This window comes from Pagrus major, chromosome 12 (genome assembly GCF_040436345.1).
Source record: "Pagrus major chromosome 12, Pma_NU_1.0".
Classification (NCBI taxonomy): Eukaryota; Metazoa; Chordata; class Actinopteri; order Spariformes; family Sparidae; genus Pagrus; species Pagrus major.
The window spans coordinates 7,599,747-7,615,356 of NC_133226.1; the positions used below are offsets into that span (position 1 = coordinate 7,599,747).

At 43.2% G+C, this 15,610-nt stretch overlaps 1 protein-coding gene across 2 annotated transcripts; it reads left to right on the top strand.

The window, feature by feature from the left end:
• Window positions 1-398: 398 nt before the first annotated feature.
• On the top strand, window positions 399-15,310 carry ppp2r2ab (protein phosphatase 2, regulatory subunit B, alpha b). Of its 2 annotated transcripts, XM_073478464.1 has the most exons (10): window positions 399-707; window positions 2,780-2,848; window positions 5,432-5,529; window positions 5,798-5,963; window positions 6,844-6,956; window positions 8,269-8,446; window positions 9,021-9,185; window positions 10,403-10,572; window positions 12,822-12,913; window positions 13,596-15,310. In XM_073478464.1, the coding sequence occupies exons 1-10, from the start codon at window positions 701-703 to the stop codon at window positions 13,873-13,875; spliced, it is 1,338 nt and encodes a 445-aa protein (XP_073334565.1). In that variant the 5' UTR covers window positions 399-700; the 3' UTR covers window positions 13,876-15,310. The 2 variants fall into 2 exon arrangements, with proteins under 2 accessions (XP_073334565.1, XP_073334564.1); XM_073478463.1 differs by lacking the exon at window positions 399-707 and having other exon boundaries at window positions 2,770-2,848; window positions 13,596-13,965.
• Window positions 15,311-15,610: the final 300 nt, after the last annotated feature.

The window sequence follows — 15,610 nt, forward strand, 5'->3', positions numbered from 1 at the left end:
TTTGAAGCTAGAAAGGTGGCAGGGTCCGCCACATATAAACAAAGTAAAACAGTGTGAAATTGTGCAGTCCTTTAAGGCCAGTTTGTTTATTCAGTCATGAAAACAAACAGTATCTACGTATACGTGCTCCAGATTGCTGCTGCCTTTACGGTAGCTCAGGTGGGTGCGCAAACTGTACGGATAATAACTTCCTGTCTGCTGCACAGAGGTGGTTTATGTGCATGATAACACTGGAGAGTGGGCCTGTGTGCAGCACAATGTCTGCTCAGAGTCACGCACACACACACCGACTCTCCAGCCATACCGCTTCTTCATGTGTGCACGCGCGCCCCCGTGGATCTGCCATGCTCTGTGCGCGCGCATTATAAAAACCCTTTGGTTCACGTGCGGAAAGAGCGAGAGAGAGCAGAGGGGTGGGGAAGAAGTGACTTGTGGGATGCGGCAAGAGAGACGGAGGGGGAGAGTGACTGACAGAGAGGATCCAGTGGAACAACAGCGAGAGGAGCGGGAAACAAAAAGGAGGAGAGCCATCAAAATAACCGGGGTTACGGTACATTTCGGCGCCTGACATTCGGGGTTTTGCGCAGGCAGACGGCGGACAGATTCAGCGGAAGAGAAAGTTCAGATCCCACGAACCAGCGCGTGGGAGTGGGAAGCAGGATCGTGACTGACTGAGGCAAGCTCCACTGTCTGTCTCGTCATGGCAGGTAATTCATTTAAACGGCACACACATGTGAACACGCAGCGAACAGGGCCGGCCCTTTTTCTTCACAACGCGCCGCTGTTCCGACAAGCTCTCTGCCCCGACGGGTGCAAGATTTCGCTAACCTAGCCGAGTGTCAGTTTAGCTAGCTAACGCAACTTAGCTTAGTGCTAACGTTAGCTAGCCAGCATACTCGAGTGTCATCGCCCATCTGGCCTGCCCTTGCATGCTAAAGCTAGCTAGTTAGCTAGCCAGCTGCTGCTGCTGCTAGCAAACGGTAGCTGTTTACCATTATCGCCGGCCCGGGACCAGTCTTGCATGCTAGCCGCATACCGTGTTAGCCAAACAAAGCTATCCGCGACACTAACATGAAGCTAACTTATCGTTGCTTTGACGGCTGGTTCTCAGACTTGTGCACGGGACTGAACCGACACAAGCCACTCATTGAAGTAACACGATCTGCATTTAATGTCGGAGCAGAATGGAAATAGCTAGAGGCGAAGCTGGCGGTTTCCACTCCATTGCACAAATTTCTCAAACATGCCATGACTGGCTTGACAAGCCAGGCTAGCTAACGTTAGCTAAAACTTTGACATTGCCCACATGCAGGCTAGCACTTCAGGCCTGCTGCAGACTGAGTAAGCTGTTAGATATTCAGTGCGATTTCAGAATTAAAGGACTGTAAAGTCAGTGGAGCCAGTGTCGGGACGTAAATAATTAAAAGTGGAAAAATCCCCCCTCAGCTAAGACCCAGATGGCTAAAGGATTTGTTTGGCCTAACGTAGCATTTCGCGATTCATTCATCAGCTGACACTAAAGCAGCGAATGTTGGTTATGACAAAAATATACGCGATTTTAGCCCTTTGTATCCGATGGAGATTGATGGGTATCTATCCACTTTGCAAGAAATGGGTCAGAACTATCACATTCAGTACATGTGTTTGGTCCATTTGGGCGGGGAAATGGCACTGGTCTGTGGGCAGAGGAGCACATCATCCTCTGGTTGAACTGATGAGCTGATGTGAACATTGAAGCACCTGTTTGCTCTGTGCATTTTTATTGTGCAATAAATGAAGGTAGCCTGTTAGAGAGCTGCATTTCGTCCTAGCCAGGATCAACCCTGTCCCTGCCTTTTTGTTTTAAATCATGAATCATTTCATAAAAGGGGTGTATGATGAAGCCTCAGTGACTCATAAATGTCCTTGATTATTCTGCAGAGCTGTTGCACTACATCTTGGACATTGTTATCGACAAATCCGACCAGTTTTCGTTGTGCAATGGCAGAAATGATTGTGTGTAAATATGTAGAGGATTAACTTCATTGAGCAATGAGCTGTGTTGATGAAGAAACCTGTTTCGGCGAGCGATGGTCATTATCAAACAAGGAAGCATGTTTTTTCTTGTTGATATTTTTAGGAGCCTGGCATGAGAGCATCTCCTGCTGGTGTAGGAGTCGTCCAGGCTCAATATAAAAGACTGAATTCACCTCCTGTTAGCATGATCATAGTCCAGTCAGTATTTATGCACATGATTTGAAGTTTTCCCCCTAAACTAAGAGAACCAGAGATTTGGTGGATGCATTTAAAATTAATTTGATATCATTAATGTGCTCTAAACTGAGTTTTTCTTTTGAGCCTCGACTTGCAGAAGCTGTCAGAGGATGTGTGCACACTGCACATGTATGACAACACACATTTTCGCAACGCGGCGGCCATCTGGCTGTTGTTCCAAAATCATTTTAATTATCCCTCTCAGCCTCAGGTGAGACTGTGCTGAAGGAAAAGCTTATGCTTTATAGAGGCGCTGCTTTTCAATTACTTGAATGTGTGAGCAAGAAAGGTCCAGCCACACAATCAGTCCACTGTTTGGACATCGCGTAGTAAATTATCGCCGAGGCAATCGGCCAAAAATGTAAAACTCTGCCATCAAAGTTTATCACTTGTGCATCTTAGTCGATGTCCACGGCGATGCGGCGAAAAATCTGGGAAACGTTATGAGGCTTGAAATTAAGTTACATGTTGAATACTTGCAATCTGCTGGAATTTTACTTAATAATTATTTGTTGAATGTCTGCAGGACCTGGAGGTGACATGCAGTGGTGCTTCTCTCAGGTGAAAGGAGCCATCGATGACGACGTAGCTGAAGGTATGAGCTCTGCCAAGAGCTGAGCATTTACAAGTGCACAGCACAGATGGGAAGTGGGAAAAATGTTATAGCTGTTGGGTTATACAAACAACTTGCAGTGAGTAAGCAGATAGCAGTGTCTTCCTCATTTGTTCCATTTCCACCGGCTAGACGTAGCACAGTTTTACCATGCTGCGCTGTGGCGAGCCGTGATGCTACGCACTTCAACTACACACACCCATGCAGCAGGACAATAAGATAATGAGTCTTAACCTGAACTGTGACTATCAACCGCATGTGTGGTCACTACGCACATGAGAGAGAAAATGCCATTTTTAAAAGGCTCGCTGTGTTTTTCAGCTGCCATGTTACATAGGTCTATATGCTTTCTTTCCTTTTATCTTGTTTCTTCTCTTCTCACACAACAGCCTGTTTTGTGATTCCTTGGCTGTATTGGAGTTGATTGTGAAGGTAGTGCTAATGCAAACCAAACACTTCCTGCTGTTGCTGCGTCACATTTAAAGCGTTCCACTGGTGAGCCACAGGAAGGCTTTTACTGCTGCAGGAAGTGCAGCCTTAATTGTCACTGTGGTCGGTGACTGACTACAGTGTCCTTTTATAGATCAGTCCAGCAAAGTATCGACTAAAAACCACGACAGTGAGCTGGGCAGATGAAGAGAAGACAGCAGGTGCCACCTGTGCTTTGGACACCATGAGCTCAGAGTCCATGATGCAGGCAAACTATAGGGAAATGGGAAAATAAGGGATTTTATCCTTGACCTCGTGAGCACTCATGTATCTGACTGGCCATTGCATTACGCTCAGTTGTAATCAGCTTTCAGAAGCGTAGCATCTTTTCCACATTATTTAATAGTTTACGAATTCACAAATGTCGTACCTGTTCAGGTGTCTGTCCACAGAAAACGGACATTTTTACCGACTCACACAGGGCTAATATTATCACGGGAGCTTGGTGTTGGGTGAAATATGGTAGATAGTTTGCAGTGGAATCTTTACTTCATGGCAGATTCGGGATTAGATCAGATGTCCTCCGCAGTTATTACAAATTACTAGAGGTTCACAGAGGTGATGGCAGTCCTAAAGAAAATAGGGATTAATACACCACCAATTGTTAAAGCGTGTAATGTTTTTTCTAGAACCTGTTTTAAAGAGACGTTCTGCCCTCATGGACAGAAATGTTGTGGACAAAATAGAAACACCTGTCAGTGTAATGCACCACAAAGTACATCCTAAAAACAATGACCATACAGCTGAATCATAACCTCTAAAAACTTTCAACCAGAACCTTTTTTACTGGACAATCCTTTGTTTCTGCTGGAGCCCGGTATGGTGGCACCTCTCCTGTCCCAAAACAGCTGACTCATTGAAATGATGAGGAAAGCTCTGTTTTTGTTTTAATGGTGTTTGATTTTCCTTCGGGACGACTGCTTTTATTGGTCTTCCTGTCAAATTCTGGCTGGTGGCTTCTCCCCGAGAGATGCAACATATTTTCCTCACACTTGATGCACCTTGGAGAGAATATGTCCCTTTTTTTAATGAAAAAATATATCATCAGGAGAAACTATTTATTCTTAAATTTTATTGGGCCAGTGACACAAATATTGTTTTTTTCTTTTCTATCCACAAATGAATGAAAGATCTTTGATAATGAAAGTCTTTGTCTAGTCTGTTGCTCTGAAGACACTAAAGACGAGCGTGAAGCTGGAATCTAAAGATGTCAACATGCTTCACTGTGAGGCAGTAACGTTCAGTTCATGTCACCTCTGCCATGTTTCAGCACAGAAACACATCTTTACAACAGAGTGACGGAAAAACAGTCCGTTATCCTCAGCCTGCATTCTGATTCTCACCGTTCTTGATTCATGCAGCATCCACAAATTCTGACTTCCATTAATAACTAATGCACTTTACTGATGGGGTAGTTGCTTTGCTGTGTCCGTTGAGTTTTGCTTTTACACCACTGATGGGCATTGCTCATTATTTCATACATATTGACTAAATTTTTGAATTAATACAATAAATAAAATGACATCTGATTGATAATGAGAAATAATTAGTTGTTTCCATAATAGAAGATTTAAGTATGTCCTCTCAAGTAGCCTTGCCTCTACGTCTAATGTATTACCCCCTACTTTGGGCCTCAGGGAGTATAACGTACACAAAGACCTCCTGCTACAACCTTTTGCAGCATTGTCTTTCTGCTCCAGTGGGCAACAAAGGGTTAAGTAAGCGTGTGTGTGTGAGTGTGACAGAGTTTTGTTTTATAAAGCAAGATACTGCTGCTGGGGGAACTTGTAACGCTGTCTGACTGATGGAGGGGGGGAAGGAATGGAAAAACTAGGTTACTGATCATTTTCCGTCTGCTCTACATGCTCTGACATCCTTCTGCATCTCCGGCCTCCACACTCGTCCATCCAGCGTTTTGATTCCACTACAGATAAATCCCATCAGTGAGGAGGAACTGAGCGGTGCTTTATTGTCTTTAGTATTAGAGAGACGTCATTTTTAGCCCTGCTAGTCAAAGTTAACATTAATGCAGATGCAAGTTTAAATGTCTGTCATGTGTTTTTTCTTTTTTTGCAGCGGACATCATATCTACTGTTGAGTTTAACCACACAGGGGAGCTGCTGGCCACAGGAGACAAGGGAGGACGTGTAGTCATCTTCCAGCAGGAAATAGAGGTACAGCTGCGAGCTGAGTTTTATTACTACAAACGTCAAAATCAAAAAAAAAAAACAGATGATTTTTTTTTTTCTGGAAACCATTCTGTAAGCAAAGAGTAGTTTTAAATTTTAACGAGAGATACACTATGCATCCATGCCTCGGTTAAAGAAGCTGTCACTTCTTATTCAAGTGATGGATACTGATTTATCAAATATAGAACAAAACCGATCCTCACCGGCTCGTTCTTGTCTAACGTCTGCTCTTCTCATCTTCGGCTCCCTGCAGAATAAGAATCAGCCTCAGTTCCGGAGCGAATACAATGTTTACAGCACTTTCCAGAGTCACGAGCCCGAGTTTGACTACTTGAAGAGTTTGGAAATAGAAGAGAAGATCAACAAGATTCGCTGGCTTCCTCAGAAGAACGCTGCCCAGTTCTTGTTGTCAACTAACGGTGAGTTAGTTAACCTTCTCATTGAGTGCGTACCCTGATAATCGTTAACACCAATCTGCAGTGACTTTTAAATGCAAACGGGGATCATTACAACCATATTTAACAGAGAAAGTAATTATTGCCCCTTTTGATACTTCAGTCAGTTGTGAACGAGAAATGTGTTTTAATAATGAATGTAATGTAGCCATTGCCTCTTCCTGTTAACTCGAACAGTAATAAGTGAGATCTCCCGTTGTCTCCCTTGAACACAGTATCCAGGCTCTCTGCTCCTTTGTTGGACCATCGTATCCTGAATGATTGCATTCTTTTAACTGGAACAACTGCTGTTAACATGTTCACGTGCTGACAGATGACTACTCAGTAGTGATTGCCACAGTGTTACGAGGCCACACCCGCGTTCAAATGTGGCCTTCATTTTGGTCTCAGTTACACACCTGTAAAGTTTCATGAATCCATTTTGCACAGATGTGATGCAATCACATTGACAGCAGACAGACTGATGGCTGATGAGTGTTCAAAACTCCTTCAGTGTTAGTTCACGCTACAATCGGTTGCTTTTGTGCTGCCACCTGTTATTTGATACCTTTGAGAAAAGGCTGCACTACATGGTAAAAAAAACAAAAGAGATGGCGAGTTGACAGTTATTACAGAGAACCCAGAGAATCCAGGGTTAGAGAACCCCAAATTTAAGGAAAAATGACAAAATAAACCTAATCTGAGTCAACAATGTAAGACAGGCATGCTTCTAAAATGCTCCGGGTGGGGTGTGAAGCTGCGCTGTTGCACTCACAACATCATAGAGATGTGCCCAGGGAAAGCAGAGCATGTTAGACTGTTCATTTGTTGCTGTTACTTACATCATTTCTTTTATTTTTGACAGATAAAACAATCAAGCTGTGGAAAATCAGCGAACGGGACAAGAGACCAGAGGGCTATAATCTCAAGGAGGAGGATGGACGCTACAAAGACCCCAACACTATCACGTCACTGCGGGTCAGTCCTCGAGTCAAACACAACCTGAGGGGCATTTCAGGAGATGGGATTACCAAGCCGGATCAGGGTTTCAACACAGAGCTGAAAATAATCTCTACACATATATTTGATACTTGATATACAGTAGTGAGAGAGCTGTGCTGCCAAGTTTAGTAGGTTATCTTCCTTAGGTAATCGACTGCTCAGATTACCTGCCTAGTGTCTTACTTATGGTAGAATCACCCTGAATAGCCACAGTTATTCTGGTTGATTACACTTTATTTAAAGTTGAACTTTGTGAAACTTTGCTGGCAGTTTGCTTGGATCGCCAAATTATATATTCAATATATTCAAATAGGTGTCACGGCTGGAAAACACGAGGCATAGACGTGATGGTACCTGCTACGATGTTCGTCTTTGCAGCGTCGCTTCACGTTGTGCTTATTGAGTTTTGCCTCCTGATAATGAGGTTGGTTATGTAAGGTTTGGAAGCGTATATGAACTGTTGATGAATTAATTAACTACACCATCCTGGATGCACATTGATTTGATTTATTTGAATTGGCAAACACCCGCATGGTAGCTCTGCTACGTCTCATTTCGACTTGTACATTGAGGTGTTTAGTTGAATCATTTTTAAACACACTGTGCTCATTTTTGTACACACTTCTTATGTAGTTTTTACATGTGGAAGGTTGTGTAGGTGTACACAGAGAAAAAAGACCTGACACGAAATCCAGCATGGGTGCACGTGGCTTTGGTGGTCAGTGGAGCAGCTTCAGTTGATCATAATGAAGGCGCTCTGCTGCGAGCATGCTGCGGCAGACGAGTGGCGCTGTGCTCAGCTCCGTGCAAAATAATGGATGTGACAAAACTAACGGGAGTGTTGGTCAAGTACTGCGTATAGGTAGAGGTGTGTGTGGGCTTTAACTGTGGGTGCAAAGGCATTAGCTTTATATAATGTACAAGATATATAAGGTTGTGACTCGAACTTGAGGAAAAGCCAGAAGCCATTATTTTTAGATCTACATCCACTCCAAATCTGATGCTCGGATGCAAAAGTATTAAAATGGGTGCGTTATGAATCATGAAGGGCGACTGGTTTTGATTCCTTTTCTGTTGCCAACGGAAAAAGATAACTGCAGCTCATAATTTGATCTGCTGCCGTTGCTCTTTGAGCTCATACTGGGACTCCTTGCCAAAAAAATTAAAGAGAGAGCAATTCAGGTTTTAATAATAAAGGAAACTTATTACCTACCCCTCACACCTTTTTCAAATTCATTCTTGCCTTGAATATGAGTTTCAAGTGATGTCCTGTTTGTTCTCATCTCAGGTACCAGTTTTAATACCCATGGACCTCATGGTGGAAGCCAGTCCACGGAGGGTGTTCGCCAACGCTCACACCTACCATATCAACTCTATCTCAGTCAACAGTGACAATGAGACCTACCTGTCTGCAGACGACCTCCGCATCAACCTCTGGCACCTCGAGATCACTGACCGCAGCTTCAGTATCCTTTTTAAATACATGTGGCCATTTGTGTCTGTGCACCTGCCTAATCCATAAAACTCTGTTATGTAATGCCAGATGTTGATCAGCAGTATTTTTTTTATAATGCAGCCTCGCATGTTTTGATCACCTGACATGAAAACGGCCGCTTTGACAGGGAGAAGGGAGAGAATTCAGGGGAATTAACAACGTTGGCGTCTAAATAACATTGTCACACAAGTGGAAAACAATTCTGAATAGCTCGTCTTTGTCGAAGCATCGCATTGTTCATCTTTCATGTCCAACTAATAATTAGGCTGAAAAAACTAATTGTCATCCTTGATGTTTATTTTGCTTCCAGACACTGGTCCATTATCAGTCTGAAGTCTTTGTTTTCTTTTTTTTCTCCCTGCGCAACTGCTCTATTCAGGGAAATCACCAAATTAGACACTTGCCAAAGGATACTGCCCTGATTTTCAGAGCATAATTTAGGAAATGTTTTTTGTGCTGCAGAACAGAACAGGACAGATTATCACGTGCGCTTTAACATCCTAATCGCTGGAAAGGTTTATTCCTCTTAACTCCGCGCTTCTCAGATGTTGTTGACATTAAACCGGCCAACATGGAGGAGCTAACAGAGGTCATCACAGCAGCAGAGTTCCACCCTCATCAGTGTAACACCTTCGTCTACAGCAGCAGCAAAGGAACCATCCGGCTGTGTGACATGAGGATTTCAGCGCTGTGTGACAAACACTCCAAATGTGAGTATCTGATTTGATCTCTTTTTTAATTACCAATCCTCTACCTTGAAAGGTGTCTTAGTGCTCGATGAATTGAGCCAAACTCCCCAATTGTCACAAAACTACACATCTCATACTACACCGTTACAAACATTACATAACATTTACAAACCATTGAGAAGGCTAACGCAGCAGGCAGGAGGAACATCTTGCTTGAAACCAGGATCAAGGTCCTGCAAGTTTCATCATATTTAGCAACATTTAAGTTAACTTATTTATTTTACATTTTCAAACACATAAAACTAAAAAATAAAGCAATAAATATCTAAATCGTCTAATTAAAACTGCCTAATATCAAGTTATGCCGCAGCGACTGTAATGACATGACCCTCTCTCCATTGCCGGTTGTCATAATACAAAATACTTTCCGGCTGCGGGACTTTTCAGGAGCTCAGCTGTCAGAAAAATGGTGACTGTCAGAGCGGTGACGGGAAGGTTTGACATGGTAAACAGCTCGATGAAATGCTGATACATCTCAGCCCTCAAAACAGTCTGACAAGACTGAATCTGCGCCAACTAACAAGACTAAAATCAGACTCCATACTTCTTGTGGTATTGTGCATTCCCGACATATATCTGTGATCTGGCTCTGTCATCACTGGTATGCATGAAGACCAGACGCCACTTGTCAGTGGCTGTGCTCGCTCACAACATCAGAGTGAAGAAAGTATGTAGCATCAACATACATAAAACACCTGCTGTTTACCTGCTGCACACATTAAGAACACAGAACCTCCTTCATTCTGGATATTATATTTGTAAGGTCGGCATGTATGCAGTTTATTCCATATATATCACACACTGGAAATATCTAAGTTGTGTTACATAACTGCAGAACTCCTATCAGATGACTGCAGTGTAAATAGACAGAGCTTCACTCATAGCACACCGTGTCAATAAAGGATTTATCAGCCTCACAAGATCATGAAGTTAGATTCTGCACACCTGTTTGGGTTTTCTTAAAAAAATAAGTGTATTAATTAAGTGTAACTGTTTCTCAGCGTTACTTTTGTGATTTGTTTAGTTTATGGCATAAAAACATCATCTGGTGTTAATCTCCAGATCTCAGTCATTCTGGCTTGTTATGTAACCCCTGTGTGTGCTCTTGTCACTCAAAAACCTGTCTGTACTGCAGTCATTTTACTTATTTTCATACCATCTTCCTTTCTCTCGTCCAGTGTTTGAGGAGCCAGAAGATCCCAGTAATCGCTCCTTCTTCTCTGAGATCATATCCTCAATCTCAGATGTTAAATTCAGCCACAATGGACGCTACATGATGACCAGAGACTACCTGTCTGTCAAGATTTGGGATTTGAACATGGAGAGCAGGCCAGTGGAGACCTATCAGGTGAGACTGGCAGATGCACAGCAGCAATGTGTGGTGTTGGGTTTGTTGCACAACTGTAAACAGGCTATGAGGGATTTATCATTAGCACTGGATTACAAAGGACTTGTTGCTACAGATCAAGGAATAGTCCAACATTTAGAATGACAGTCTCATGTTGGCGATGTTGTAACATCAGCAGTGTTAGAGAGTGTTTGTTTTATACCATACAAACAGAGAAATGACTTTGAATATGAGCTTCATGCGTTTAAATTGAACCTGGTCAAAAGTCACCTAGGCTTGCAGGCTAAACATGTCATTATGTATGACCTAGTGTCTGAATATAATGAACATTGATCTAAAGTCAGATGACTTATGGTTTTTCACAGTCTCAACGAAAAATACACACGGGTAGTATACTGCTCAAAAAAATGAAGGGAACACTTTAATCACATCAGAACGGGAAAACAAAATCATTAACCCACTGAGGGCTGATCAAAACTGTGTGAATTTTATCACGGCAACTCGTAATGTGACTCAGTAGTGTGTATGGCCCCCGCGTCCCTGTATGCACTCCTGACAACATCTGGGCGTGCTCCTAATGCATCGGCGGATTGTGTCTTGGGGGATCTCCTCCCAGACCTGGGTCAGGACATCAGTGAGCTCCTGGACAGTCTGTGGTGGTACTTGGCGGCATCGGATGCACCGATGCATAACGTCCCATAGGTGCTTAATTGGATTTAGGTCAGGGGAACGAGAGGGCCAGTCGATGGCATCAATGCCTTCGTCATTCAGGAACTGCCTACACATTGTCCTGCACCAGGAGGAACCCAGGGCTCACTGCACCAGCAGTCTGACAATTGCTCTGAGGATTTCATCCTGGTACCTAACGGCAGTCAGGGTATTGTTGGCTATGACATGGAGGTCTGTGCGACCCTCCAAGGATATGCCTCCCCAGGCATCCCCATCACTGACCCACCGCCAAACCAGTCATGCTGGATGATGTTCCAGGCAGCATAATGTTCACCACTGTGTCTCCAGACTCTTTCACGCCTGTCACGTGTGCTCGGTGTGAACCTGCTCTCATCTGTGAAGAGAGCGGGGCGCCAATGGCAGACCTTCCAATTCTGGCTTTCTGGTGAATGCCAGTCGATCTTCACCGTGCTGGGCTGTGAGCACAGGTCCCACTAGAGGACTTCGGGCCATCATGCCACCCTCATGGAGTCTGTTTCTGACAGTTTGGTCAGAAACATGCACACCAGTCGCTGGAGGTCATTTTGCAGGGATCTGGCAGTGCTCTTCCTGTTCCTCCTCACACAAAGGAGCAGATACCGGTCCTGCGGCTGGTTTAAATCCCTTCTCTGGCCCTGTCCAGCTCTCCTCTTGTAACAGCGTGTCTTCCGGTATCTCCACCATGCTCTTGAGACTGTGCTGGGAGATGCCGCAAACCGTCTTGTGACCGCACAAATGGGTGTGCCATCCTGGAGGAGCTGGGATTACCTGTGCAACCTGATTGGGCTGCAGGTACCGCCTCATGCTACCTGTAGAGAAAAGGACACGAGCAGAACACAAAACTAGAGAAGAATCATTCAGGAAGGTTTAAGAGAGAGCAATTGTCTGTGGCCACCACATGCAAAACCATTCCCTTTTGGGAGGGTTGTCTTGCTTTCACCTCTCCATTGCACCTGTCGCCAGTTTCATTTGCACCAAAGGAGGTGAAATTGATTTACAATCACTTGTGTTTCCTAAATGGACAGATTGATATCCCAGAAGTTTAACTGACTTGGTGTTATACTGTGACGATTAAGTGTTCCCTTTCTATTTTTTGAGCAGTGTATTTATTTGTCCTGTTATTATTGCCCGTGTGGTAATGTATCTACAGCCTGTAAATAGAACATTACATTTATTTTATTTTGATCTCATATTTAATTCAGTGGGTGATGTGCATGTATTCTTAATAGTGATACTGTGTTGTAGTTGCATTATTTTACAAAAACACCGTTAATGAAAGAAAAAAAATGCAGGCTTTTTTTCAGTGACCACACCTTATTTGAGTCTTCCTTGTAATTTTAGATATTGACCACTAGGAGGCACCATAAATATGTGGTTTTGCTGTGCTCTGGCTTTGTTTGTTCCATTGTGATGAGCTTCTTTATGATATGAAGAGCACGTAGATGGCTTATGTGTCGGTTTAAGTCAGATTTTTTTTAAAGTATATCCTAATCTGCAGTGTTAATAGAGATCTTTGACACACCTGCCTCTGATCATTACAGGTTCATGAGTACCTGAGGAGCAAGCTGTGCTCGCTCTATGAGAACGACTGCATCTTTGACAAGTTTGAATGCTGCTGGAATGGAAATGACAGGTGAGGACACGCAGATGAAATAACACTTTATGAAAAACTATTTTACACTGTCTTTGGTGATGTTTCCTTATCTGCGTTTGCAACACAATGACATGATTTTCAAGACTGATGCCCTTATTTTACATTTTGCAGTTTTATGCAGGGATGCACCTGCAAATTAGGGCAAAGATGACTTTACCCTCCAAAGCTCTGTTAGTAATGACTGCAGGACCTTTGAACAAGTTATTTTATATTCATCTCTACATCAGCTGCATACCAATGGTGCATTTACTTCTAGCCTACTACTCTGTTCACCTAAAACATGTTAAATACTTGAACTATAGACATTATGCCAAAATTACTGGTGTTAAAGGCTCTGACACAGGGTCTGACATAGCCAATGGCTTGATGGCTCGTGGGCCAATCATCGGCCTGTATGGACCAGTCCACTGGTCCCCCAGTTTGCTTATGAAAAGAACCCTACCTAACCCTGTTTTTTCTCTCACTGCTCTATCTGTATTCCCTGAAATATAATCATAAATGATGAGGTTATGGGGAAAAAGTTATTTTCATTTTTTGGCTGGCGGGCCAGTGAAAATATACAAGGGGACAGTAAACCTCTAATCTACCGGCCAAGTGGACAGGTTTGGAAGAAATGTTGTATTGGACACTGCTCACACCTTTCTCATATTCCCCCTGACAGCGTGGTGATGACTGGCTCATACAACAACTTCTTCCGGATGTTCGACCGTGGCCAAAGGCGGGATGTAACTCTAGAAGCGTCCCGGGAAAACAGCAAGCCCATGCAGGTCCTAAAGCCCCGCAAAGTGTGCGCTGGCGGCAAACGTAAGAAGGATGAAATCAGCGTGGACAGTTTGGACTTCAACAAGAAGATCCTTCACACTGCGTGGCATCCCCAGGACAACATCATTGCAGTGGCGACGACCAACAACCTCTACATATTCCAGGATAAAGTGAACTAACTAGGGGGTGAGCTCATGTGGGATCTGGCGTGGGTGACTTCATGTGTCATCCCACCTGCAGCCTCGCAGCCTCATCCAGGGTGATCTGTGGTAACGCCGACAACCAGCATCCCTGTCCGTCGCTACTGGGTGACCAGTCCTTGCCACTTTGTTCTAGATGTGGACAGAGGAAGCCTCGCTCTTGCCCATCGTCAGCCTGTCTGTGGCAGAGTAACACCCGCCTTGTTGTTTAAGTGATGTTGTGCCAATTTATTTTTTTCCCCCTCCCTTTTGGTATGTTTTTTTTTTTGTTGTTGCCAGCCCACCTGCCCCTTTTCTTCCCCTGGGTTAACATGGGTAAACCAGTTTAGTTTCCTTAAAATTCTGAATACAGACACACTTATTTTTATAACTTTTCCCCAATGGCTCTGTGGTAGATAAAGAAAAACACTTATTTAGTATGTCCCCTTATTGTCCTGTGCCATTCTAGTGTTTATTTTTCTAAGAAAAAGACATTTTTTTGTGTATACACCTTTTATTAATTCATCTGTTATACTGTCAAAGTATTCGTTGAGTCTCTTCACATGTCTCCCATCTTTCATTAAACCATGCATACTCAACAGTCACAAATGTATGCTGACAGTTTTCTTTACACACTTAACTGCTCATGCTGGACAGCAACACATCAGCGGTTGCCTCCAGGAGTTTGAGACATACAGTGTGTTCACAGATTGAAAGCCTGGCCCAGTGAGTAGTTCTGCTCACTCTCGCTATGCCTCAGATTCTGGGTGGCCAAATAAGTCCAGACTCCAGAGGAGATGTTTTTTTTTTTGTTTAATTTTCTTTCTTGGATTGGCTCTGTGTCTTGACATCTTCTGTGCATTGGTTCCTCTTCCTCCTTTTGTTTGTGTTCAACAATAGTCAGGTATAAGAGATAGCCTATTCAAAGATAATTATTATGATTGTCATATTTATATTAAAAAACAGTTAAAAATGTCACCAGATTTGTTCCGTCCTATTTTGTGAAATGAAGCTGGACCTTGCACATATCTTTTTTTTTTTGTTTTTTTTGAGTGATCTTAAGTATTGTCTTCCCATGGTGTACCACAGCTCTGAAGCCGTACTTCACAACAGGGAAAAACCTTTTTTTTGATTTGACACTGGACTCTTACTGCACCAACTTAAAGTACTTGGATGTGTTATAAGACTGCGGTTTAAAAAGAAAACATTATTTGAGGCATTAAGTCACTTAAAAGTGTTTGTTTCAAACTACTGCAGACATTATTACTGCTACTGTATGTGATGGTACAATAAGCTGCACGAGGATTTGCAGCCGTTGATGTTTCCACACCGTATTTAAAATGTGGTCAGTTCAGACTATGTTGATGCCTCTAGTAATGTATAACTACAATTTTAATCTATGACAGTGAAGATAATAAAGGAACTACTTTTTGCATCCTTGTGATTGCCTCATGGTTGATGGGATCTGATGCAATGCTGTTGTTTCATGCAATGTTTTGATGCCTCTCAGTGACTAGTTGGTGATCCTCAAGGTTGCCAGAGAATAAGACACCCAAGAATCATGTTTACACTATAACCACACTGGACCAGCTGATATCAATGATCAGAGCACCTCCAGCTGGAGACTTTCCATCATTAAGCAATGAGTTTACCTGATATTCAAGGTGTGAATCTGACAAGTGCTTGAGCCACTGAGGGTGTATTGAGATCAGCTGGTGTGTGTGTGTGGTAGACT

Excerpts from the sequence above, each read along its gene's own strand:
- ppp2r2ab (XM_073478463.1), top strand. The coding sequence starts at position 2,770 with ATGTCTGCAGGACCTGGAGGTGACATGCAGTGGTGCTTCTCTCAGGTG. Across the intron at positions 6,957-8,268 it reads ACACTATCACGTCACTGCGG|GTACCAGTTTTAATACCCAT; the intron begins GTCAGTCCTCGA and ends TTCTCATCTCAG. Across the intron at positions 12,914-13,595 it reads TGCTGGAATGGAAATGACAG|CGTGGTGATGACTGGCTCAT; the intron begins GTGAGGACACGC and ends TCCCCCTGACAG.